The sequence below is a fragment of the Bos taurus genome, chromosome 26 (genome assembly GCF_002263795.3).
Source record: "Bos taurus isolate L1 Dominette 01449 registration number 42190680 breed Hereford chromosome 26, ARS-UCD2.0, whole genome shotgun sequence".
Classification (NCBI taxonomy): Eukaryota; Metazoa; Chordata; class Mammalia; order Artiodactyla; family Bovidae; genus Bos; species Bos taurus.
Window position 1 is genome coordinate 33,040,561 of NC_037353.1, and position 24,416 is coordinate 33,064,976.

The window sequence follows — 24,416 nt, forward strand, 5'->3', positions numbered from 1 at the left end:
TTAAGTTTAATTTAGGGAGCTACTTTCTGACAGTAATCCTTGACTGTTGGTAAATCTCCTTTGTGAAGGTTAAGAAACCTCCTTCTCCAGGTCTTTATCAGATACATTCAGTGTGCGATGACATCAGGGAGCCTGGCACTAGAGGATCTCTCAAGGTCCCTTTTAGCCCTAAGGTCCTATCATTATTGCATATTTATAGAGTGCCAGAATTGGCTGTGTTCTTTCCAGAGGTGGAATTACATCCTGTCCCTGTCCATAGCTATCACAGTCAAAATTAGACAGATCAGCAATATCTTGGTTGCCAAATCAAGTCAAAGTTTAGTGGGCATGTGTCTAACTATGTGAGAGTGTGTTCTCTTCAGGAACATTAGAGCATGACTTAAGAACACGTTAAAAGATCTTTAGTTAGTGCAAAAACCCCAGTGAGATTTATATTAGATTCCTCTAGACATTTTTGTAAAATAATAATAATAAATCATTGATTACTATCTATTAAGCAATCTAATTTAAAAATAGTGTTCTCAAAAATTTATTCAGAATAAAATGAAGGGAAAAAGAGAATTGTTTTAAATGGTAGATAATATTCCATTATTTTGAGCTGATAACTTTGAGTTTCTCTGACTAGGGATGGTTTAAAGTCCATTCTCATAGCTGAACTATAAAAGAAGATTATGTTGCTAATTTAAAACTAGCAAAAGTAATTCTGTGTCATTGTGGAAAAAAGCTTAAAGAGAACACCATTGTATATAATAAAAATTAACAGTTTAAATTGTCTAAATTTGAGTAATGATCTCATGCTTTTATTTAACATGAACTATCATCCTCTGATCAAGGATTTATTCTGGACATTTAGATAATCTCAGATATTAGCTAGTTGTAGAAAACTAGCTCTGTGTCCTTAGCCCACTAATCTTTTCATACTTTTTAATCACTTTAAGCTTTTTATTTGAAACTAATGTCAAACTTTCGGAAAAGTTTAAAGAATAACACAAAGAACACACATATATCCCTTACCTAGATTTGCCTATTAATATTTTGTGTCAATCACTTTATCATTTTTGTATGCTTTCTCTATTGATCTTATCCACTCTACATATGTCTAGTTTTTTCTGAACTGTTTGAAAGTAAGTTGACTACATCTGTTCATGTTTTTAAATTAATGTAATATTATAACTGTCTTCAAAGTAAAAATAATTTTTCTCAGATAGTTCTGTCATTTACCAAAATGTGGAGGCAACTTGGAACATTATATTTTACCTTGCTTTTAACCAGTTTTCTCTTTTAGCTACCATTCTTGAAGTCCTTTTCATGTCTTGTATCTGGATTCTGTTGTTTTTTCAGATTGTCTTTGTATAAAATCTGAAGTCTTGCCATAGGTACCTGTTGATACAACATAAAAAGTTACAGCTTTGTTTGTGTAACATGTTACAAAATTTTGTAAAGTGCGAAGTTCCTGTTACATAATTTCAGTTGAAGAAAACTCATTTGCAGATATAAATATTTGTATTTAGTAGTTGAGCTAATTAGATTTCTACTTAGTAAAATGACGCGGGTTCAGTTGAAGTGTTTGACCTGTAAGTTTGTTCGTTCTCTCCGTCAGCTCGGTGTGGATTCACAGAGTTGAATTTGCATGTTCACTTACTTGCTTCACAACAGTGTCTGACCCCACAAGTCTAAGCCAGAATTTCACTGAGAGAGTAACTCCAACAGAAGTTCCAGAATGAAGGTGCAGCTTATAGAAAAGGAAATGAGATTCAACTCAAAAATATTAAGGGGGGGGGGATTAAATTATTTCTATAGTGATGGGCAAACTGATGCCATTTTTAGGTTGTGGAAATTTTATTACTTTACTTTTACTGATGTAGTTTATCATCTTTGATGTCTGAGATTAACCAATTTAGAATAGATCAACTCTGAATATTTTCCCAAATAGTCTGAGATCTGGAAGAGATTGAGTGTAACAGTGATGAGGTCAGTTCTCTAGTTTTCAGTTATTCTTTATGAATGTTGAAGACACAGCCAGAATCAATTTAGGCTCAGGGAGAATGATGGTTTTACTACTCAGATTGACTGTTTTGTGGGCAGAGGCATCACCTACATTCCCCAGAGGATTACAGAGCAGAGAATAAACTCAAAAGTGCAACACAATGTCAACTTTTTCATGTAGCCAATGAATTTTGGCTTCGAATTTTGTTAGAAAACCCTGTTCTCCTCTGATAACTTGTAATTCCTGTCTGTTAGTATTTTTTTCTTGTATGTTTACTAGTATTAAGTATACTTCATGCTTGCCTTATGTTAAACCACCTCCAGAAACTAGATAGAATTAGTTCTAAGAACATTTTTATGTGTAGCACCCATACACAGGATATGTGATCTATAGTAATTCTTATTCATTTGAAATACAGCGATTTGTTTGTATCAGTAGAGGATAGGTTTGTTGTTTTAAATTGCTGGATTTTGTTTTTGTTGGCATGTTCCCCAATACAAGTTGTGTGGCTGACAGAAAATCTATTTGTATGACAGTTCAATCTAGATAAGTGTCCTCTGTTGTCTAATGGTACAATTTGGGGTCTCAGAGATAAAAGCATACTGAATGCCAGGCTTGTAGCAGAGCTTCTTCATGCAGATAGCAGAAATAATCCATATTCCTCAGGTCCACAAATCAGACAAACAAAAGAGAAATATGTGTGCACATCATCTCATTTGAAAGGGTGGTCTTTTAGCTTCTACATAATGACAAATGAGAATACCTAACTTAGGAGAACAATACAATAACCAATGTGAGATGTGCCTGCATTTGAAATGAAAGAGAAATGTGATCTTGACTTATAAAGTTGGAGAGAGTTCTAATGCTTAGCGTTTTCCCATAGTTATTGGCTTTTGTTGAATGAATTAGCTTTCTGTTTTAACATGTCTACTCTGAAATAAGTTACATCTTTAGACAATGATTCTTCTATAGCTTTGATACTATGCTATAGATAGGGTTGGGTTGAAAAGGTCTCTTTTACTCCCCAAGATGAGGCACTGAGAATTTGTACCTGTTGGCTTACCTCTGCCCAAAACCCTGTCAGTCTTTCCATACAAGTATCTGTCAAATATAGTTCATATATAAAGAGAATGGTGAAATACTTGGTAACAACAGTTTCGGGGAAAGAATTGTGACCAGTGCATAAGGTAACAGACATCTTGGAAATGTGGATATTCTGAAAAATAAGAGTTTAATTCAAAGAGCCTGGTGATTGGATTTGGAGAGTAATGGAGAGAGTACGAAATTTTTTAGGATTTTTATCTGGATTGACAATGTACATGGTAACACCATACACCAAATTAGGGAAAACAGGAGGAAGAGAAGTATATAGGAGAAAGAATATGCCCTGCTTTGTCTGTGTTAAGTCTGAGATGGCTTTTGATTATCTATGGCACCAAGTAGAAATTAAATTTATGCAGAAAACATGTCTTTGCCAGCCTCTAGTTTGTGATTAGAACAATGGATATAGATGAGATCGAACAGATGAGTGAGAATAGGGCTAAGGCTGGAAACCCAGGGCAGACTGAGAGAGTAGTTATGAGGAAGGAGGCTGAGAAGGAGAGACCAGGGCAGGAGGAATTTCAAGGGAGCATGGTGGTGTAACTGCTAATGGCAAAGTGGGCAACCGTGTCAGATAATATCCAGAGCAATAATGAAAAAAGGACTGAAAAGTGGCCATTGGAGGCAAAGTTGGTAACAAAGTGACTTACGGTACTCACTCATTTGTGCAACAAAGTAAGTGAAGTGTAGTATTGGCTCATAAGCCAAAGTATAAAATAAATATCCATGAATACTGATATCAACTAATGATTAGATAGACAGATCTCATGCAGGAGGATGCCAGATAACTTATGTAGATACTCCTTCCTCAAGGAGGTGGAACATAGCTCCCCACTCCTCAAATGTAGACTGTGCAGAGTGCATACAGTACGAGAAGGGGTAGGAGAGTAGCTTTACAGTGGAGAAACATAACACTTCCTTACGTTCATCAAGATGAACATCATCAGTGATGTCACGTCGATAATCTGTACCCTTGATATGACGTTGATGAAAAGAGCATTTTGCCTCTGTGGTCTTCCACCCTGAAACTTAAAACCGCAGTCTGGTCATGAGAAAAACCTCAGAGTAATCCCATTTGAGGGACATTCTGTGAAGCACCAGTACTCTTCAAAAATGTCAAGGCCATCAAAAACTAGGAAAGCCCAAGAAATTGTCATAGCCAAGAGGAGCCTAAGGAGACATGACACCTAAACATAATACAGGATATTAGATGGTGTCCTGGAACAGAAAAAGAACATTAGCTACTAAGGAAATTGATAAAAGTATAGACCTCAGTTTGTAATAATGAATAATAATGAACAGATGATTTGTTCATTGGGACAAATGTGCCACACTAATGGAAGATGTTATGTAATAGTAAGGGAACTAGGTTTAGGTTATATGGGAACTCTCTGCACTATCTTTGCAACTTTTCTAGAAATCTGTAACTATGCTGCTGCTGCTAAGTCGCTTCAGTCGTGTCTGACTCTGTGCAACCCCATAGACGGCAGCCCACCAGGCTCCCCCGTCCCTGGGATTCTCCAGGCAAGAACACTGGAGTGGGTTGCCATTTCCTTCTCCAATGCATGAAAGTGAAAAGTGAAAGTGAAGTCGCTCAGTCGTGTCTGACTCTTCGTGACCCCATGGACTGCAGCCTACCAGGCTCCTCTGTCCATGGGAGTTTCCAGGCAAGAGTACTGGAGTGGGTTGTCATTGCCTTCTCCAGTAACTATGCCAAAACAGTTATTTTAAAATGGTTTTGTCCACTAGGAAGTGACTGATGTTCACAGGGACTCCTGCAGTGTGACAGGAAAACATCAGTTTGTTGGAAGTTAGTAAGGGGCTGCACCATGAATAACTATAGTTAGTGTTTGTAGAGAATACTCTTTCAAAAAGCTTAGCCAGGAAAGGCAGGATGAAGAGCAGTTAGGCATTAGCTGGGGAAGAGTAGTGCAGGATGAAATGACATTTTAAAATATTTAAAGTTGGATGTATATTACTGTATGTGAAATAGATGACCAGTGCAAATTCAGTGCTTGAAGCAGGGCACCCAAAGCTGGTGCTCTGGGATATCTCAGAGGGATGTGGGGGAGGGAGGGAAGAGGGGGTTCAGGATGGTGGGACACATGTCTGATTCATGTCAATGTATGGCATAAACCACCACAATATTGTAAAGTAATTAGCCTCCAATTAAAATAGAGAAATAACATGTTTTAAAAAGGCAGAATAACAAACTCTTACCTTAAAAAAAAATTTAAAGTTGGGATACACTTAAAAATGTTTGCATTCTTAAAATTACAAGAATAGAGAAAAACCAGTAAAGAGTGACACATTGAAGATAGAGGAGAAAGAATATCATTTGATAAAGTAAAGCCCCTCAGTATGCAGAATGACTATTTGACTGAAAATGGAGAATCTTTTAGATTCATGACATGTTTATGAATCAAATATGAATATTTATATTTACTTAATCCTATTTTATACGTTTGGGTCACCTTGGTATAGAAGTAATCTTCAAAATATTTCCACGGAGAATTTGGGCTAGAAGAGTTTTATTGCCTAAGTATCACAGTTATATTGGCTGTATTTATAAAGCATTAAAAGATAACATCGTACACCTTTGAATCATGAGCACTATAAAGTCACTGAAACATGGTGGATTCTTTGGTAGATTCTTCACATCAGGTGGTCAAAGGATTGGAGTTTCAGCTTCAGCATCAGTCCTTCCAATGAATATTTAGGACTGATTTCCTTTAAGATTGATTGGTTTTATCTCCTTGCAGTCCAAGGGACTTTCAACAGTCTTCTCCAGCACCACAATTTGAAAGCATCATTTCTTCAGTGCTCAGGCTTCTTTATGGTCCAACTCTCACATCCATACATGACTACCAGAAAACCCATAGCTTTGACCAGGTGGACCTTTGTTGGCAAAATGATGTCTCTGCTTTTGAATACACTGTCTAGGTTTGTCATAGCTTTTCTTCCAAAGAGCAAGCATCTTTTGATTTCATGGCTGCAGTCACCATCTGCAGTGATTTTGGAACCCAAGAAGAGAAAATCTGCCACTGTTTCCCCATCTATTTGCCATGAAGTGATGGGACCAGATGCCATAATCTTAGTTTTTTGGATGTTGAGTTCTTAAGCTAGCTTTTTTACTCTCCTCTTTCACCATCATCAAGAGGCTCATTAGTTCCTCTTCACTTTCTGCCATTAGGGTGGTGTCATCAGAGGATTCTTAACACATCTTAATAACTGGTGTGGCTCCTCTCCTGCCATGTGGGTAGATTACTGCTGTTTTATGGTGTAGCCTTTGAAGATTAATCCTGAAACATATCTAAGTTACACTCATAGGTATGGTTGTGATTCACTGTCTGAGATCAAACACTGTATTCTATCAAATAAAACGGTGTGCATTAAGCATGTGTCACCCTTGGACTTTTGAATTTATTGATGTCAATATTCCAGATGTTGACAACAAAGTACAAGTAAAGATTTGCTTGTCTGTTTGTTTTGGAGGAGCGTGATAGGAAACAAAATCTGCAGACTAATCAACTTTGTAGTTGATGATACATTCATAGAACTAGGTGAATGGAACAGCCAACGTTGTGCTGGGGAATGGGTGATAAGATGCCCACAGCCTATCTTGGTGATCTGGTAAAGTGAAAGGAGGGTGGGCAGTGGGAAATGAATTCTGTCATTGTTCTGCCTGTTTTGTCACAGATTTGTGGCCTTGAGTAGATCGCTCATCTGGCTTCAGTCAGTCAGTCAGTTCAGTCACTCAGTGGTGTCTGACTCTTTGCAACCCCATGGATTGCAGCACACCAAGCCTCCCTGTCCATCGCCAACTCCCAGAGTTTACTCAAACTCATGTCCGTTGGTCAGTGATGCTATCCAACTATCTCATCCTCTGTCGTCCCCTTCTCCTCCTGCCTTCAATCTTTCCCAGCACTACAGTCTTTTCAAATGAGTCAGTTCTTCACATCAGGTGGCCCAAGTACTAGAGTTTCAGCTTCAGCATCACTCCTTCCAATGAATATCCAGGGCTGATCTCCTTCAGAATGGACTGGTTGGATCTCCTTGAAGTTCAAGGGACTTTCAAGAGTCTTCTCCAACACCACAGTTCAAAAGCACAGTTCAATTCTTCAGCGCTCAGCTTTCTTTATAGGCCAGCTCTCACATCCATACATGACTACTGGAAAAACCATAGCTTTGACTAGACGGACATTTGTTGGCAAAGTAATGTCTCTGCTTTTTAATATGCTGTCTAGATTAGTTATAACTTTTCTTCCAAGGAGCAAGCATCTTTTAATTTCATGGCTGCAGTCACCATCTGCAGTGATTTTGGAGCCCCAAAAAATAAAGTCTGTCACTGTTCCCACTGTTTCTCCATCTATTTGCCATGAAGTGATGGGATGAGATGCCATGACCTTAGTTTTCTGAATGTTGAGTTTTAAGCCAACTTTTTCACTTTTGTCAAGAGGCTCTTTAGTTCTTCTTTCTTTTCTGCCATGAGGGTGGTGTCATCTGCATATCTGAGATTATTGAGATTTCCCTTGGCAATATTGTTTCCAGCTTGTGCTTCATCCAGCTCAGCATTTCTCACAATGTACTCTGCATATAAAAATTAAATAAGCAGGGTGACAGTATACAGCTTTGACGTACTGCTTTCCCAATTTGGAACCAGTCTGTTGTTTCATGTTCAGTTCTAACTGCTGCTTCCTGACCTGCATACAGATTTCTCAAGAGACAGGTCAGGTGGTCTGGTATTCCCATCTCTTTAAGGACTTTCCACAGTTTGTTGTGATCCTCACAGTCAAAGGCCTTGGCATAGTCAATAAAGCAGAAGTAGATATTTTTCTGGAACTCTGTTGCTTTTTCGATGATCCAGAGGATGTTGGCAATTTGGTCTCTGGTTCCTCTGCCTTTTCTAAAAACCAGCTTGAACATCTGGAAATTCATGGTTCATGTTTTGTTGAAGCCTGGCTTGGAGAATTTTGAGCACTACTTTTCCAGCGTGTGAGATGAGTGCAATTGTGCAGTAGTTTGAGCATTCTTTGGCATTGCCTTTCATTGGGATTGGAATGAAAACTGACCTTTCCCAGTCCTGTGGCCATTGCTGAGTTTTCCAGATTTGCTGGCATATTGGGTGCAGCATTTTTACAGCATCATCTTTCAGGATTTAAAATAGCTCCACTGGAATTCCATCACCTCCACTAGCTTTATTCATAGTGATGCTTTCTAAGGCCCCCTTGAGTTCACATTCCAGAGTGTCTGGTCTAGGTTGGTGATCACACCATCGTGATTATCTGGGTCATGAAGATCTTTTTTGTACAGTTCTTCTGGCTTAAACCCCTCATCTCTACGTTTGCAGGCTGGTCTAGTTGATGCCCCGTGTCACTGGTCAACTATCACACACTGTCATTTATGTGATAACCTCAGTGTCAGTTACACAAAATGCTCAAGATCATTTGTTCCTGCGTGTCTGGATCACTTGAAATAATGACTGTGGATGGATCTGCAACGAATGGATCACTTTTGTTTTCTAATGCTGGGCAGATTATGTGTATGCACGCGCACTCTCAGTTGCCCAATCATGTCTGACTCTTTGCGATCCCGTGAACTGCAGCCCACCAGGTTCCTCGTGCATGGTATTTTCCAGGCATAAATAAAAGTGGGTTCCAGGCATAAAAAAAGTGGGTTGCCATTTCCTCTTCCAGGGGATCTTCTTGACACAAGGATCAGACCTGCATCTCCTGCATTGGCAGATGGATTCTTTATCATTGTGCCACCTGGTAGATTACATAGGAAGCCTAGATTCAAATTAATTATGTACATCTTCATATTTTATTTCAGTAGTTCTTTTAAAACTGCAAATAAAAGCACCTGTTACTAGCATTCATTTATCAGAGTATCATTTTCCAGTGGGAATATATAGGATATTTATTTGAGTATTTCAAGTATAGTCTGTGTAGTTATTTTATATTCAGAAAGACTTTAAGGAACTAAACTTCCTCTACTGCATACTTACACTATTCCAGATGTTGACAACAACATCTGGGCATTCTATATGAGCGGATTTTCTGAATGAAGTAACTTAATTATTGATTGACAGACTAACATGATATAAGACACAGACACACTGTTCAATAGCAGTGTCAAAGTTGTAAACTATAAGCATATGCAAGCAAGTGGGGCCATGATTCTAACTCACTCAAGTTGCATTTTGAAACACTAGTGTTAAACTTAAATTTCAGACGTAAGTTTAGAAATGCTGGAGGAGGAAATGAAGAAGTACAGTTCCATGATTTCTGGGCTCTGTGTTTTGCAGATCATTAAATGATGTAGCAGCAATATGGTCAGAGTTTCTAGTGTAAATAAAAGTCTCTTCTAGAACTGTGAAACATAAATAGAGTCATTCCATATGGATTGCATATGGGTTTGTGTGAGTCTATAAGTGTATATATATGGATATAACTTCATCATATGCAAATAAATACTCACATATGATAACAAAGCTAAATTTAAAAAAATAAGAGAAAATATGATATGATTTATCTTATTTACAGTCAGAACACAAATATCAATGTCAAATATGTAAAATGTTTTGAAAATACAAGCAAAAATAGTAAATGAGGATGATTATAATAGGAAGACATTTTTTATCTTGGAATTTTTTTTTTTCTCTTATTACATACTCAAGAACAATGAGTTATCTCAGTGTTCACACGGTAACCTGCTATTCCAACTGCTGGAAGCAGAGTGTGTTAGTATTTCCTCTCTGGTGGCTTGCATCTGGTCCACTGGCCATGAGTTTATGATAGATAGAAAGTGTGCCTTCCCTTTGTTAACACTACAGTATTGGTGACATGTGGCGTGTGCACTTTCCAGCAAATGGGCTTGACCTTTAACTCTAAACAGTCCCTTGAGCAAGAGCAAGCCATGTTTAGTGAAGTGATTACTTAGAAGAGACAGATTGGAAGTTAGTTTCTTTGATAACATTAAAGAAATGCAATAAAGTTTTTATTACTGGAAGTTGTCCAAAAATTGTGGCACCATAAAATAGATAGTTGGGCAAAATAATGTAGTAGAATTATAATTACTGGATTAAATAATATGACTTTTTAAAGCAAATTTTGGTATATATTGGCAAATCATTTTTAAGGAAGAATGCACTAATTTAGACCCTCAGTCATGTATGTGTACTGGTTTTATTGCATCCTTTCCAATATAATGAACAAATATTTAGTTAAATATCCTTTGTAATGTTATCACATTCAAGGTATTATGGTAGGTTTCCATTTGTTTATAATATTTAAATCCTCACAGAAGTCCTGGGAAATAAGTATTGTTACCAGTTTTTTAGAGATTGAGGAAACTGATACTCAGAAAACTTCTTTTGACCAAGATCACATACTGAGATATCATTTCTGTTCTTTTCATTCAGTGCCCTGTGCTTTGTCCTCTTAAGAGTTTTCCAAGGATGAAACATTTGCCTAACAGTTGACTTTACCTTTATTGTATTATTTAGTATGATATTTTTAAGAGCATTATTATTATAATTTATTTTCATTTATTTTTTATTTTTGGCCACACTGTGTAGTTTGTGGGATCTTAGTCCCCTTGATCAGGGGTTGAACCTGTACACTCGTCAGTCAAAGCACAGAGTTCTAACCACTGGACGAGGGAATCCCCAGTATGATACATTTTAATCTTAAATTGTTTTTTTGCTAAAAATTAGTACAACATGGAGAGCGGTGTAATAAACAGAATTTCACAGATTTCTTTCTATTTTTTTCCTCCAAAATGTAAGCTTCCTGCCCTGGATTGATGAGCCTTTTTAAGTCCTGAGTGGAGTGAGGATGAAAGGCTGAAATTGCCAGTGGAGAAATAGAAGGGAGGTTGGAAATGCAATGCCTTGTGCCAGAGATAGATGCATTTTAGAAAATGCCATCTGGGCATTATGGAAGTATGATGTTATTTAATTAGAACCAGATAAAATTAGGTAAGAAATGAGTGCCAGCGATTATATGACTAACTAATAAATATAATTTCATGGTATTCTATAGCTATCCCAAAGTGTTAATTATAACAGGAGCAGTTAAATTCTTTAGAGCAGTTAAATTCTTTGGCTATGAAAGCATAACAGTTTTTAATAGGTGTATCACCTGGTAACCTGGGGCATTATTAAATATAGGGAAACCGAAAGACATGGTAGAAGCAATGGAAAAGTCTGGCCAGACTGGGTAATTTGTTTTAGACCTATGGAGAAATCTATTAACCATTTCTTCTATAGACCAATTTGATTAGGAAGTAGGACAAGCTGTTCTTTCATTACTTACCAAAACCATAGTACACTTTGTATCAATTATTTGGCTGTCTGCAGCACATAGATTAGAATAAAGGGCTTTCTTAGTGTTTGTGAACATTGTGGATTGCTGATTAGTAATTAAAGTACTGAATGAAGAAAATCAGACCAAAATTGAATGGAACTGAGAAAGTCTTAATTCCGTAATACAGATGTTAGAAACAGATTGTCTTGAGCAGCCCATTCAACACAGTAACATTTTACATAACCATGGAGTGTTTACCTCCCACGTTAGACTCACGTCCAGTGCCTTAGAGATTGTTTCCTCTCCCATGCCTTGTGATGTAGCTGTTTGGGTATTAATTTAGTGAAATATCCTGTCTGCCAGGTGTGGGAACTAGCTGATTTTATTGTAATACCAGATCATTACTTAATTCATATGCAACAGAGTGCAGCACATGGAAAGCATTATAAATCTATTTACAATGTGGCTGGTCTGATGATAACATTGTATTAAATTCCCAGGTGAGGCAATTTAAGCAATTGCTTTGCCATGTGCACGCCATGGAAATTAAATTCTCATATACGCTCTAGTAATAAACCAACTTCATTGTTATGCTTATGCTAGTGGTGAGTGCTAGAAATCCTCATTCTGGTTCCGTATACCCTGTTTCTAGTGTAGATTCATCCAGGAGGCGGTACCACAGATCACAGTTCTTAATTAGTTTAAGCTAAGTTAATTCATTTTGTTTCTAGTTTAGCAGTGCCTGTCCAGGAACACATTCAGTTCAGTTGGGAAATGTTAAGGTCAAGTAGATAGATTGTTTCAAGCCAAATTTCCAGAGAGAACTGAGCAAGTGTATCTGTTTGAACTTGGCTTTAAGAAAATCAGCCAATCAGTATGCAAACGTCGTGTTCATCAAGTAAAAAAAACTGCTTGGCAGTTTTTGCTTTCTTGCGTTCTTAACCACAGACTCACTTTTGTAATCAGTTTAAAATAACCCATTGACATTTTGTGCATCTAATGTCTTAGGGATAGCAATCAGTTGTTGATTTTTCATATTTTTTAGGGTTCATATATGGTCTGTAGATTTCTCTGTCTACCCAAATATATAAGTTAGAAGGAATAAACTTTACACAAACACAAAACTAAAAGTGAGGAATGCCCTTGTATTTAACACTCTGTGTATGTGAGAGTGTGTGTGTGTGTGTGTGTGTGGCACATATTGTCAGCTGAAGCTTTTCCACCCTTCTGGTACAGACCTGAAATTGCAATAGATTACAAACTGCAGAGAGCTTCTGTCTTCTCCTGAAGCCACCTATAAAGCACCAGTAGACAGTAGTAACTGACAACTAAGACTAAAAATGTTGACAATTTCTTGATTTGCCTGGTTAGCTTATGTATAGAAGTCATTAACTATTTATAAAATGCATTATGAATTGGGTTCCTTCAAACTGTAGCTGAATGTGTGACATTTCCAGCTCAAATTCTCATGCTTGCATTTGGCTAAAGTACAGATTTTATACAGTTGATAATAAAAAATATTTTAGTTAGTTGATCAAGATACAGTAGGTGTTTCAGTTTCATTAACTTTGAATCTTCCAATTTAAAGTATGGCATAGTACTTAGTAATGTAAAATACTAACAGAAAAGTTCCATAAAAGGAAAAACAATTTATTGATATTTTGGAGGAAAATTTCATAAAATAAGGAGTTTCTCATTCAGACAAACCTTTTTGGGTGTTCAGTTATTTTAGTGATAATCCTGCAGGCTAAATTACAGTTTATTAAATTCAGTTTACTTAAAATTTCAAACCACAAAAAATTAGGAGAAAAGACCAATGGCAGGAATTTAAAAATAATTCTTAATAAAGCAAAGTGTGAATTTAAAAACGTTTTGTTCAAAGTGATACTTAAGTGTAAAGAATTCAGTTTTCAGCATCAGCTGTGTCATTTTCATGAGGAACTATTTCTGATATTTGAAATAAGTTGTCTTTTCATTCTGTAACAGAAGTCAGTCCTATCAGAGAAAATTTTATAAACTCAGCATATCATGTGTTTAATTACATCCAGAGAGTCATCCCAATGACCAGTTTTTACTATCCCAGTGGAAAAGAGTGACATTTACAGGGCCCACCCTTCAACTATGGATAAATCTTAAGTGCTCCTCTGTTGCTGAGCCTGTACACTCTTAATTGCTGGTTTTTAAAAGCAATGGATTCTAACCAAAACAAGATTAGTTATTTAGGCATCCATGTTTGTAATTTTCTTCTTTTGAAGTACAGAAAATCAAAATAAGAATATAGTGTAATTGAACAATCTATGCCAATTTGTTGGTATTTTGGTAAAAAAGGGAAAAACAAAAACAATCTCCATATGATATTCTTGCATAGTGTGGAATGTTTTAGTCCCCCATAGTGATGAAATGAATAATTAAAAAGGCAGCTCTGATACCACAGCCTGTTAAAAGGTTCTCATTTCCTTTAATGCCATAAAATACTTTTCCTAGATAGTTTGAAACTATTGTAGCAAGGAGCCCCAAATGGGCAAAAGAAATGTTTGGGTTGAATGAAATGTGCTAAGGCCACATAGTGTACTGTCCTTGTAATTTAGCATTTTTCAATACTTTACAGAGTCAGTAGAAATAGCTAATAGTAGCTTCAGTAAATACAATAAGAGACACCAACCTAATATCTGCTGTTTGTGGCAGTGAGAAGCCTGCCATATTCAAAAAGGAATGAGTTGGGTCACTCCTGAATAGTTAAGACAGCTGATATAGATGTCATTACTGACCTCAGGCTAATGACCTACCTCTCCTGTTTTGTCCTTTCTGCAACATTTATCTACTTACAGACTTAATACATTTATCTACTTACAGACTTAATACATTTGCCAAGGTATGATACACACATTTATAGCAAGGAAGTGGGGCTTGGGGCAGAGACCTAGAATAGGAGGGGATACCACCATCTCCTTTGTAACATTTTGCAACTTTTATATATTTTTATTTCCTGTGTGCGTGTATTCAGAGGGTAATAAAGTGAGGAAATTTTGTGCAGTAGAATGACTACTGAGCTATAGTTAGGACCACATGGTTCTAGTCTCAATTTAACCAAAGCTACCTTTAGAATTCCACAAGACTGATTTTTGTTTTCCTTAAAGAATAAAGGGATGTCTAGGTTTATTTATTTTTATTTACACCCCATTCAGCCCTTTTAAACAGGATTCTGCCAGAGAGTTAAGCCTTTATGCCCTGAGACTTCTATTCTATGTAATGAACTAAATTCTCTCTCATGTCCCATCTTTGGGAGAATTGAGAATAGTCACAAATAATTTTCTGTGTTTTGGGGTTCAGATAGGGAGCCCCAAGTGAAAAAGGCAAACTTTAAAATGATTTAAAATCTATTAGTTTTCCTTGTCGAAAGTTCTTTTTAAGTTACAATATAGTAGGATTTTATGTTTAAAATACTATGATCTCTATGTGGCAAAGCTCTGCTACTCATTCACTGGTTTAAAAATCTAATTAAAAATCTTGTTGACTTCTTCTCACGGATTATGGATAGTCTTTTAAACTACAATAATTTTTCATATCACAGTTGAACAGGTAAGAAATTTTAAGTCCTAAACTGTAGACCCCAAATGGGAAAAGATTCTTATTTCCCAGCTGCCATTTTTTAATTGGCTGATTTTGCTCAGTTAGCTCAGATGCAGAAAAGGCAGTAAAGTAGCCTGTACATCCATATTTGGGTCTGGAACAGTGATGCTGAAGTAGGATCTGAGGATGGCACTCTAGCTTCACCACTAATTTCCAGAGCTTTTTAGCTTTTCCAAACGTGTGCACGTTTAGATAATTCATGAATTGCTTGCAGACATGTCCCTCTGACTTTACTGGTAAAGGTAGATTTCTTGTAAAACAAAATTTCAGTGTGTGAAAAATCGATTCATAGCCTACTTGTCTTTATTTACGGGAATTGTGAAAAGTTGACTCATAGTCTACTTGCCTTTGTTTACTGGGATTGGGAAATTTAAGTTGTTTTACCAGATACACTTACACACACACACTCCCACGTTTCCTTAGGCCATTTTTATAGAGGACTAGGAGACATTTAAATTAGAGTCTGGAAACAGGATGGGCTTTTACATTCCATCTCTTTCTGCTTAGTAACATCACAATAATGAAGGAAATGGGGATATGCTATTTTCCAGGCATCCCAGTATATAGCTGGAGATATAATATTATCCTAGAATTAGAGATTTTAAAAGATCTATATTGTAGAGTCCATTTCCTGCCACAGTATTAAAGACCCTATATACTCTTGTTTTAACTGCATCTGGTGAGTGTGGCAGATATACAGCAAAATAGCTGTATTTCTTTCAGCTTCGTGGGCTGATCTGAATGACTGCATGGAATAACATATCAGTTCTGATCCGTTTGTCAATATTAAGAGTACTCACACAACGCAGAGTTTTCATCCATTACTGGCATTTGAAAAAAGTTATAATTTACATTAAACTCCTCAAGTTCAAGAACTTTGCTCAACTTTGGTTTGCAGATTTGAGCAAATAGGTTTCCATTAGGGGGCTCTCGAGGTTTGAGATGATCAGTCTTGATACCAATAATGCTTGGAAGCCTTTACTTTCGAACGTTCATCTTGCTCTCTCCCTTTCTGTTTTGTTTTATAGAAAAGGTCACGGATCGCCTACAGTGACGAAGTACGGAATGAGCTCCTAGGGGATGATGGGAATTCCTCAGAGAACCAGGTAGAATGCTAATCAGGAAGGCCCGGTGGGTGGCTGGAGGGTGAAGGAGGTCACTGGCACACTGGGCTCTCAAGCTGCTCTGTAACAGTATTAGCAACAACTCATGTGGAAGCGATACTGTTTAATGCAAAGCTGGAGTCTTAATCAACTTCAAAATGTTTCTTGGAGATCTTACATTTAACCCTTTACCTTGTGATCACTGTCTGCTATCTTTTAAAAAAATCTTTTCTTCTCTTTTCTTTATTATTTAGTACTTAAGGAATAACTTGAAACACACTGTTTGTGGACAAAGCCAAGGTCCTCACCTCCAACACATGTAAAAGGAATAAAAAAGTACATAATGCAGCTTTGATAATAATGCAGTATAATTAAATCAACACTCGCAGCAAAACAAATGAAAGTAAGCTTTCAAAATTCGACTGGGCAGCTCAGGCTCCTATTGTGTACCTTCTTAAAAATACATTCACCAAAATGCAAATTGGAAGCCCCAGTGTGGAAATTGGATACTCACATAGAGGTGCTGCCCTTGTCAGGTAATGATAATGATGATGATAATAGTTGTAGGAGTAGTAATGGGAAAAGTCTTTTCGCAGTTTAAGATCCGGATAGGCAAAAAAATAAGACACGGTTTCTTCTTCAAGAGGCCTTGCAACTTGGCTGTCAGCTCTCATTGGATCACACAGTAGTGTCATGAGTCTAATTAGTGTCCCACTTCTTTCTTTGAATTAATACTGCCGATTTCATTAATTCATGTAGATAATATATATGACTTTAAAAAATGTTTCAAGAACCTCAGAGTAGAGATGAATTTAAAAAAATGTCTCAAACAGCCCGAGTGACTGATTCTCTTTGACACTTGTAAAGAAAATAAATGATAGGGAACTTCAGAAGCAAGACCTGAACGTGTTTATTAACGTTACTTTGGCAAGTCTAGAAGAAGCCTCTACTCTAAATAAAAATGAACATAAATCATTCATTGGGTAAACCAAAATTTTAATGAGCTGCTGAACATAATGTATTGATATGCATCATAAAAACTGCATAATAGTGTTTACCCTTGTAGATAGAGTGTCAATCTATATATGCTGAAACTATAATACTATCCACTAAATGTGAATATTGTAAACAGGGGTGTTGCTCATGTGATGGAAAGGCCCCCATCTGCCCACCCCCAGAAAGGAAGAAGAATCACTGAGAAGTCCTGTGTTTGTTTTTGGAAAGATCTCAGCTCCTCCACTAGTTGGATGTTATCAGCTTCAGTTCAGACATGTAAACACGTTTAAGATTTGACTTGGGATTTCAGCTTCCCTGATTGAAATGTGAGAATAGCTAAGGGAAAAAAAAAATAAGGAGCACATCAAACACAAAAGCATGATGTGATAAAGGAGTTTTACTCATAATAGATTAAATAATGTGAGGATGAGAGCAAAAAAAATGTTTTTCCTATTTTAAGTGCGATTTAGAGTGCTCATTCCTCTTGAGTGAATTAATCATAGTTTATTTTCCATCTTTACTGCAAAAAAAAAAAAAGCACTGTCTTAAAAAAAAAAAAGTGAATGTGTTAAAAAAAAAAAGTGAATCTCTGTGACAGTTCTTTAAAGAGCTATAGATCTTTACCTCATTTGAAACTGCTGCCTAATATAGAGGAAATAGAAGAGAAGAGGGTGTTTCTGTCTAACTCAAACTCCTTTATTGTAATGGAGGCTGTAGTACTATGACAGGGATCTTTTTTTTTTTTTAAAGCATGTTCTCTTCTCTTAATGGACATTTTATGTGCCTAGAACATTTGCCTTACGAACGTATAAGGAGGACTTTTTTTTTTAATGCCTAAAGAAAAATATTCCACAAAAATAGATTGAGTTCATATTTTCTGAATTTTTCAAATTATATTCCTGTCACTTTAAAGTGATAACTCAGAGATTTCCCCTGGACTTGTATAAATCAAGCTTACAAATTCTGAAAGTGCTTGGAGAGCCTGAAGTTTAGTTGTAAGGAGCTGTCACTTCAATAAATAGAGTGTGATGAATTATAGTCATGAGACTGTGGAACTGTTAGATTATTACTTATGTGAACTTTTCAGGCTAAAATTTGAATCAGATCTGAAAGTTCAAAGAGACAACATATAACTTTTAGGATATTTTGTTACCAAAGTAGCACAATTTCCATATCATAATGAAGCCTTTATGTTTTGTTTTGGGGCTCTTTGTCATAATATATAGGAATTAAAATCCATAAAACTATATAATACATCCTTAACTTGGAATGGCCACTTGAGAATAACTATTCTGCCACAGTATTCATTCAGACTATGAAATCAAAATAGAAACTTTTTCTTTAAAGGAAGAAAAGATTTGGCTTTTCATTTTAATTTTTGTAGCTCAGTGGCTGAGAAGATAGCTTTTTCTGGCTAGGATCACCTTGCCAGTAAATTAGAGAAGCTCACCTAGTAAATTAGAGAAGAAAATATTTTCTGCACACAGATATGTTTATTTTCAGCCTAATTATTGAGAAATTGATTTTTCAGAACTTCTTGGCCATGTCATATTTATGGTAAATTTTTAACAATACAGGGAAAACTGAGAAGTGAAAAATGAGACCAAAGGTGGCAATATTTGTTTAACTAAAGTTGGGCTATATCTCAGTTTTTTTAAAGTATAGGTCAGAAAAAAATGATAAATAATTAGTAGCAAAGGTTGTAAATAGACAAATGAACTAAGTGCTATTTAGTTATTTTCAGTGCAATATCCACATCTTCCCTATAGTGACTTCTTTGTAGATTTAGACAAATATGAATACCTTAGTTCTTATTTCTCAGTCTGCCAGTTTATAATGCATTTTTTAGGCATCTAAAACTTGGCCGTTGATACACATAATTATGATCTTCCAATTAACTATACAGTATATTAATTTACTCTTGTATATGTAAACATTTTGCCATTAGAATTGTTAAAATTTCAAAAATTAAGAATTTTCAAATGCATTTTTAATGTTCTCCATGCAGTACACATTTTTATTTAATTCCAAACTAATTGCTTTGTATAAATTCATTTCTATTACATCTATTTCATGCAATCAAGTATAGCTCATCCTTGATTTACAGAGAAGAGGCAAAATTACCTATTTGGCACGTTCAAATATTGTTGGGTCTTTCCATGAACTGTTAGTTGTCTTGGGCATTATCATTTTGTTCTTTTAACAAATCAAATTTTCCATTGCATATGACAGCATCTTAATATTTTCAAAGAGCTTGTTCTTGAAATGTAGTGATGCTGTATTTAGAGTGGAAACTTTAATAATTGTTAACTCGATTTAGTTTCATGAAAACGATTCTTAGGAAAGGAAAAAAAAAATTCATACAGAATTAAATCCCCTTCACAGTAGAGTATGATAATGGGACAAATGTTCCAAGCTCTACTTCTGAAACCTAATAGTGTCTCAGTTTCCATATGCAAAATTATATTGATCAGTGAATAAACCTGAGTAAATGAAATTTGAGTAAATCCCAGATAGAAGGTTCAAAAATATATATATAAAGAGTAGGGTATGTCTAAACGTGAGGAAATTTTTGTGGTAAAGCAATATTCAGCAGATATGATTTGCTTAATTTTTTAATGCGATGTTCTCTTAAGTTCCGATTTGGGCTTGCTGTGCATAAAGTGTGTCAAACTTCAGCTACAGACCAGGGGGTGAAGTCGGTCAATTTAATTCCCTAAGATCTAAAGAAGGCCGGTATCATTTCATATAGCCCTGGCAGAGCAGATCATTACCAGGCACGAATCTGTTCGTTACGTGCTGAGGGTTTATAGCAAAATAAATAGACTGTCATCATAAGTTCAGAAAATTGTGTGTTCGACCCACGATAATGTGTAAAGGGCGTTTAATAGAGTTCAGCATTTATTCGTTATCTGTATGCGGACAGAGACGGCAGTCGCGTTATCAGCTTTAAAAAAAAAAAATTCGGTAGTTCTGGTGGTCACGTGATGCCCCTCACACACAGAGGCGCGCGCGCACGAACCCTCACATGCTCTGCAGTGCAGTTTTGATTTTAGTCACAGCAGAAGGCTTAACCACAAGAGATTCCACTGGTTCAAACCAGCGTAAACCAGATTTTTTCAGCCCACAAAGGAACAGATTACCTCTTGTATCAAATTCTGCATGGTGGGGGAGGGGGTGCAGAAATCTTTGTTTCAAAAAAGATGTTGATTATCATAACTCAACACGGTGGCATGGCACACTTTCATGTCGCCTGTGACGGAAATAGAAACTCGATAAAATGCGAATCGAAAAAATACGAAATCACTACTTTCAGCCTAGTCTAAGCATTGTTAATTTTCAAAAACAGGCCATCTTTTGTTTACTTGTGTGAAAACTCTCAGACTAACTAAAAAAAAAAAAAAAAAAAGATAAAGATTAAAACCCCTCCCATTACCTAGCTTAGCTACAAATCCGGTGTAAAGCTTGGATGCAGCCATGCAGCACAAACAAGATAGAACGTTTTTTGTTTGGAACCTATTGAAAAAACAAATGGGTAGCATTTTTAAACACTCATTGATTATGGCAGGGTGGCATGCCCAAATGGTCTCCATTGCTGAAGAGTAGTTTTAAACTTTGGCCCTTTAAGTATCATAGTCAACTGAAGAATGGTGCCCCCAGAAAGAAAAAAGAGAAAAAATAGCTGTGCGATCAATCCCAGATCAGCTTTTTCTGAGAATTAATGTTTGCCCTTTTTCTCCCATGATGTTCCGATAGCAAAGAGAAAGATTCCGATATATGATAGGCCACGTATTTTAGTTTAGAATTTTACTCCTTCTAGGGAAGAATTGTAACTTTTTTTCCCGTGAAATGATGAGATGATTGACTTACACACTCAGTGGTTGCTGAGATAATGATTGTGTTAATTACAAGCAATGACAACTTCATATGTATTTTTGAAAGGTAGAAAAAGTTTCTTTTTCACTAAATGCAGTGTGAGACCTTATGTAATAGATTCTGTATCCTTTTTCTAAGATTCATCACTGGTTTGAAATCTCATTCTTTTGTACTTGAAATACTTTTCAAATAACAAATGAAATAACAAGACTAAGCTGGAATGCATATGGTTTTCCTTGAATTGGAGACAAAAATAGCTTTAAGCTTTGAGAACTGGGCTATAGTAAACATGATACTTTTAGAAAGACTTATAGTGAGCAGTTCATGGCACGTTTCTCCCAAAGCAATAGTTTAATTTATTGGCCTGCTTATGTCAAGTGTTATAACAGATGTTACAGATATTTAGATGCTTAAAAATTATCAGTTGTAGACCTGAATTGCTGAGGGTGCAAGTTTCAGACCTAGAATATGGTTTATAGTCTCATCAACATTGGTTTCTTTTCTATTCATTGTAGAAACTGGAAGACACCTCAACTCCCCAATATTTGTGGGTTAGAATACAATACTATCACATACACCCAGGGAACCAGACATATGGTTATATCCGTTTTCTAGTTTCTAAAGAGTAAAACAACGTTTTATCTGTAAAATTTAAGACAAATATTCTACAGAGAAAAATCAAAATGTTATCACAAAAGAGTTTACTAACGGGTAAAGAGTGGCTTGAAGTTTGACTTTGGTGAAAACAAATTACGGTACAAATGAAGTTAGTGAGTTCATTGCTTTGAAGTGACCTGGTTTACAAGATGAAGAAAACTGATAAGTGAAGAAACTTCAAAAATTAAAACACCTTATGATTACAGTAGCCTCTTCAGCAAAACGAAACCTTGGGAATCAACTCTGATATACACAGTATTGCTAAGGATTGTGAAATACTTTATGTCCTAAATATTATCTCTCCTGGCATGCTTTATTCCCAGTTAAAATCATCTTACTTCCAGAGGTGATCCTGTTACTAGAATGGGTACAAGTATGATATTAACATACCAATTAGTTGTTTTAAAATACTTACTGGGACAAAAGCATGAGCTATTAATCATTTTCATTTGGAGGTAAAAATCTGAAAGCAGTTGTCAAGATTCAAAATAGAGAAACATCCTGAAAACTTGTATATACAAAACCTCTTCAGTGGTACATTCTTAGAAGAGAGGAACAGTAAACTTGTTTTCTTTCTTTATAATATAGACTTCTATGAAGTCGTTCCCCTTTATTTCATGATGGTGTCTTAGATGTACTTTAAAAGAGAATTTCACACTATTCTCTTTGTTTAATGTGACAGTGTGAGAAAGTGATCTTTATTCGTTCAAAAAACTCTGCATGTAGTCTATGTTTAGGTTCTTTTAATGTGTTTGTCTGTGATTTTTAAATGCTAAACATGTAAACAGATAAATTGTCAATGTTAATTCTGTATCCTGTCACACCACTGATCTTTCTTTCCTGCCATTTCTTTCCTTTTTATCTTTTTTTTTTTTTTGTGCATTCATGTTGCAGTTGATAAAATTACGTGAAGAGGTGAGTACTTCCTGGCTTGCTTCTTTTTTTTTTTAATTCTGCTTTTCCCTATAAAATTGAGTATCTAAATCTGAAGGAAAACCGTTGGGTTCATTTTTCTAGGAAAAGCTGTGCATATTAAAAGCATTGACTATATTGCTAGAAATGTTCTCTGCTATCTTAAAAAAAAAACAAACAAGTACACCCTAATCATGTTTATCACAGTGATTATTGTTGTTTTCTAGCTTTGGAAGAAAATTAATATTTTAAAGACCAAAAAAGGGAGGAAAAAGAAAGGAATAGCTTGAAGCTATACTCAAGTGTAGTTTTCATGTAGACTGACTTCAGTTTTGTTTTGTTTGCATTGGTTTCTCAAAGAAGTCAACAGGAATAATTTTTTTTCTGACATTCTGAATTTACTGAAAACTGTTTTTAAACTAACTCCTTTCCTTCAACCAAAATTCTTAGTTCAACATTAGATACCATGAGCCTATTATCCTTTTAGGGAAACACACGTATGTTATAAATACTCTAGTCTATGTACACAGATCCCTAAGAATAGCCAAGCCTCTCCTGATTGTTAAACACTTTCTTTTTTGTAGGAAATAGTGCCCAAGTGAGTTCTTATTTTTCTGAGTTTGCTAGCCTGCTTCATAATACAGCTCCAGACTTTTTTTTGTGGCCCAGCAAATGTTTATAACAGCGTTGATAATTTTATTCCTGTATGCCTGAGGGATGCCAAATGATTCTAAATATTTTTTAAAATTAGACCATACTTATCAAATATGCGCTGCTACTCTTTTCAGAAATAGAGTAGTCATAGTTTTTACTTAGTGAGATTGAATTTAGTTACTTTTACATTAGGACATCAAATAATGATCTATATTGCAATTTAAAAATTATCTAATTGCTTATAATAAGCAGAGTACTATGAATTATTTTCAACTTTAGGTTGGCTGTGTTGTTTGAGATTTTTCCTGGAAGTTTTTTTTTTTTTTAATTGATATGTCATCATTCTCTAGGTGATATGAATGCTAATTTAGAGGTTTGTAGAGAGTGGTTTTCAACAACTCTTCTGATTTAAGATGCATCTGTGATGCCTTCTCAGTAAAAGTAATAATGATATATAAAATGAAGGGTGAAAATACACAAACCCTCACCCCCCAACCTTTTTGTGTTTTTTTTTTTAATCTTCCCTGCATGGAAGCAGATGTATATATTAAAAAAGTATTATAAATCGTAGTTTTGATGTATAAGATTATTCTTGAGGTGAGTGATATGTCAACATTATTCTTCTGCAAGACAGTCTTCGTGTATGTATTTGCATGTGCTCAGGCTTAGGTGAAGAATTTGAATTTTCAAATATTAATGCAACCTACTATAGACTGTGGAGAAACTACATGAAGCTCTTGGCCTTGAACTTAGCAATGAATATAAGTAACAAGGCCTTGTGCCTTAGTACCATCAGCATCGTTGACAGATTTAGTTTTAAGCTGAATTGTGTGAACTTAGAAATCTTAATTCTGTAAGCTGAAAACGTCACATCTGCATTTCTTTTAAAATACGTTTCATCATCATTTTATGACTTTTAATTCCTTTGCTGTGGCTATAGCAACAGTTTTATCAGTTATGCTTCTGGAATGCACATTACCAACACTATAACCCGAAATGGAATTGTACTTGGAAGAATTAGATCACTCAACTAACAGAATAATATACTCTGAAATATTCTCTTAACAGTCTGTGATATGGATGCAGCATTGATATTTATAGACTAGGTTACAGTGATGACAGTAATGGTATATAGTCTGCTCTGAAGTCATTGTTTCTCAGGCAGGATGCTCAGAGGAATCAAACATTGAT

At 35.8% G+C, this 24,416-nt stretch overlaps 1 protein-coding gene across 19 annotated transcripts in view; it reads left to right on the forward strand.

The window, feature by feature from the left end:
* Positions 1 to 24,416, forward strand: part of VTI1A (vesicle transport through interaction with t-SNAREs 1A) — a 382,358-nt gene that overhangs the window by 63,525 nt on the left and 294,417 nt on the right. For 11 of the 19 annotated variants that reach the window (XR_815724.4, XM_010820050.4, XM_059881957.1 and 8 more), the window contains exons 4-5: positions 16,056 to 16,133; positions 22,554 to 22,574. The exons of 1 other annotated variant lie outside the window; for it this stretch is intronic. Coding sequence is in view for 16 of the 18 variants with exons in the window: in XM_010820050.4 (XP_010818352.2) it covers positions 16,056 to 16,133; positions 22,554 to 22,574 (99 nt within the window). In the remaining 2 variants the exon portion in view is untranslated. Of the gene's footprint in view, positions 1 to 16,055; positions 17,664 to 22,553; positions 22,575 to 24,416 lie in introns of those variants that run through there. 7 more of the 19 variants (NR_197970.1, XM_005225757.5, NM_001434781.1 and 4 more) reach the window with 3 other exon arrangements.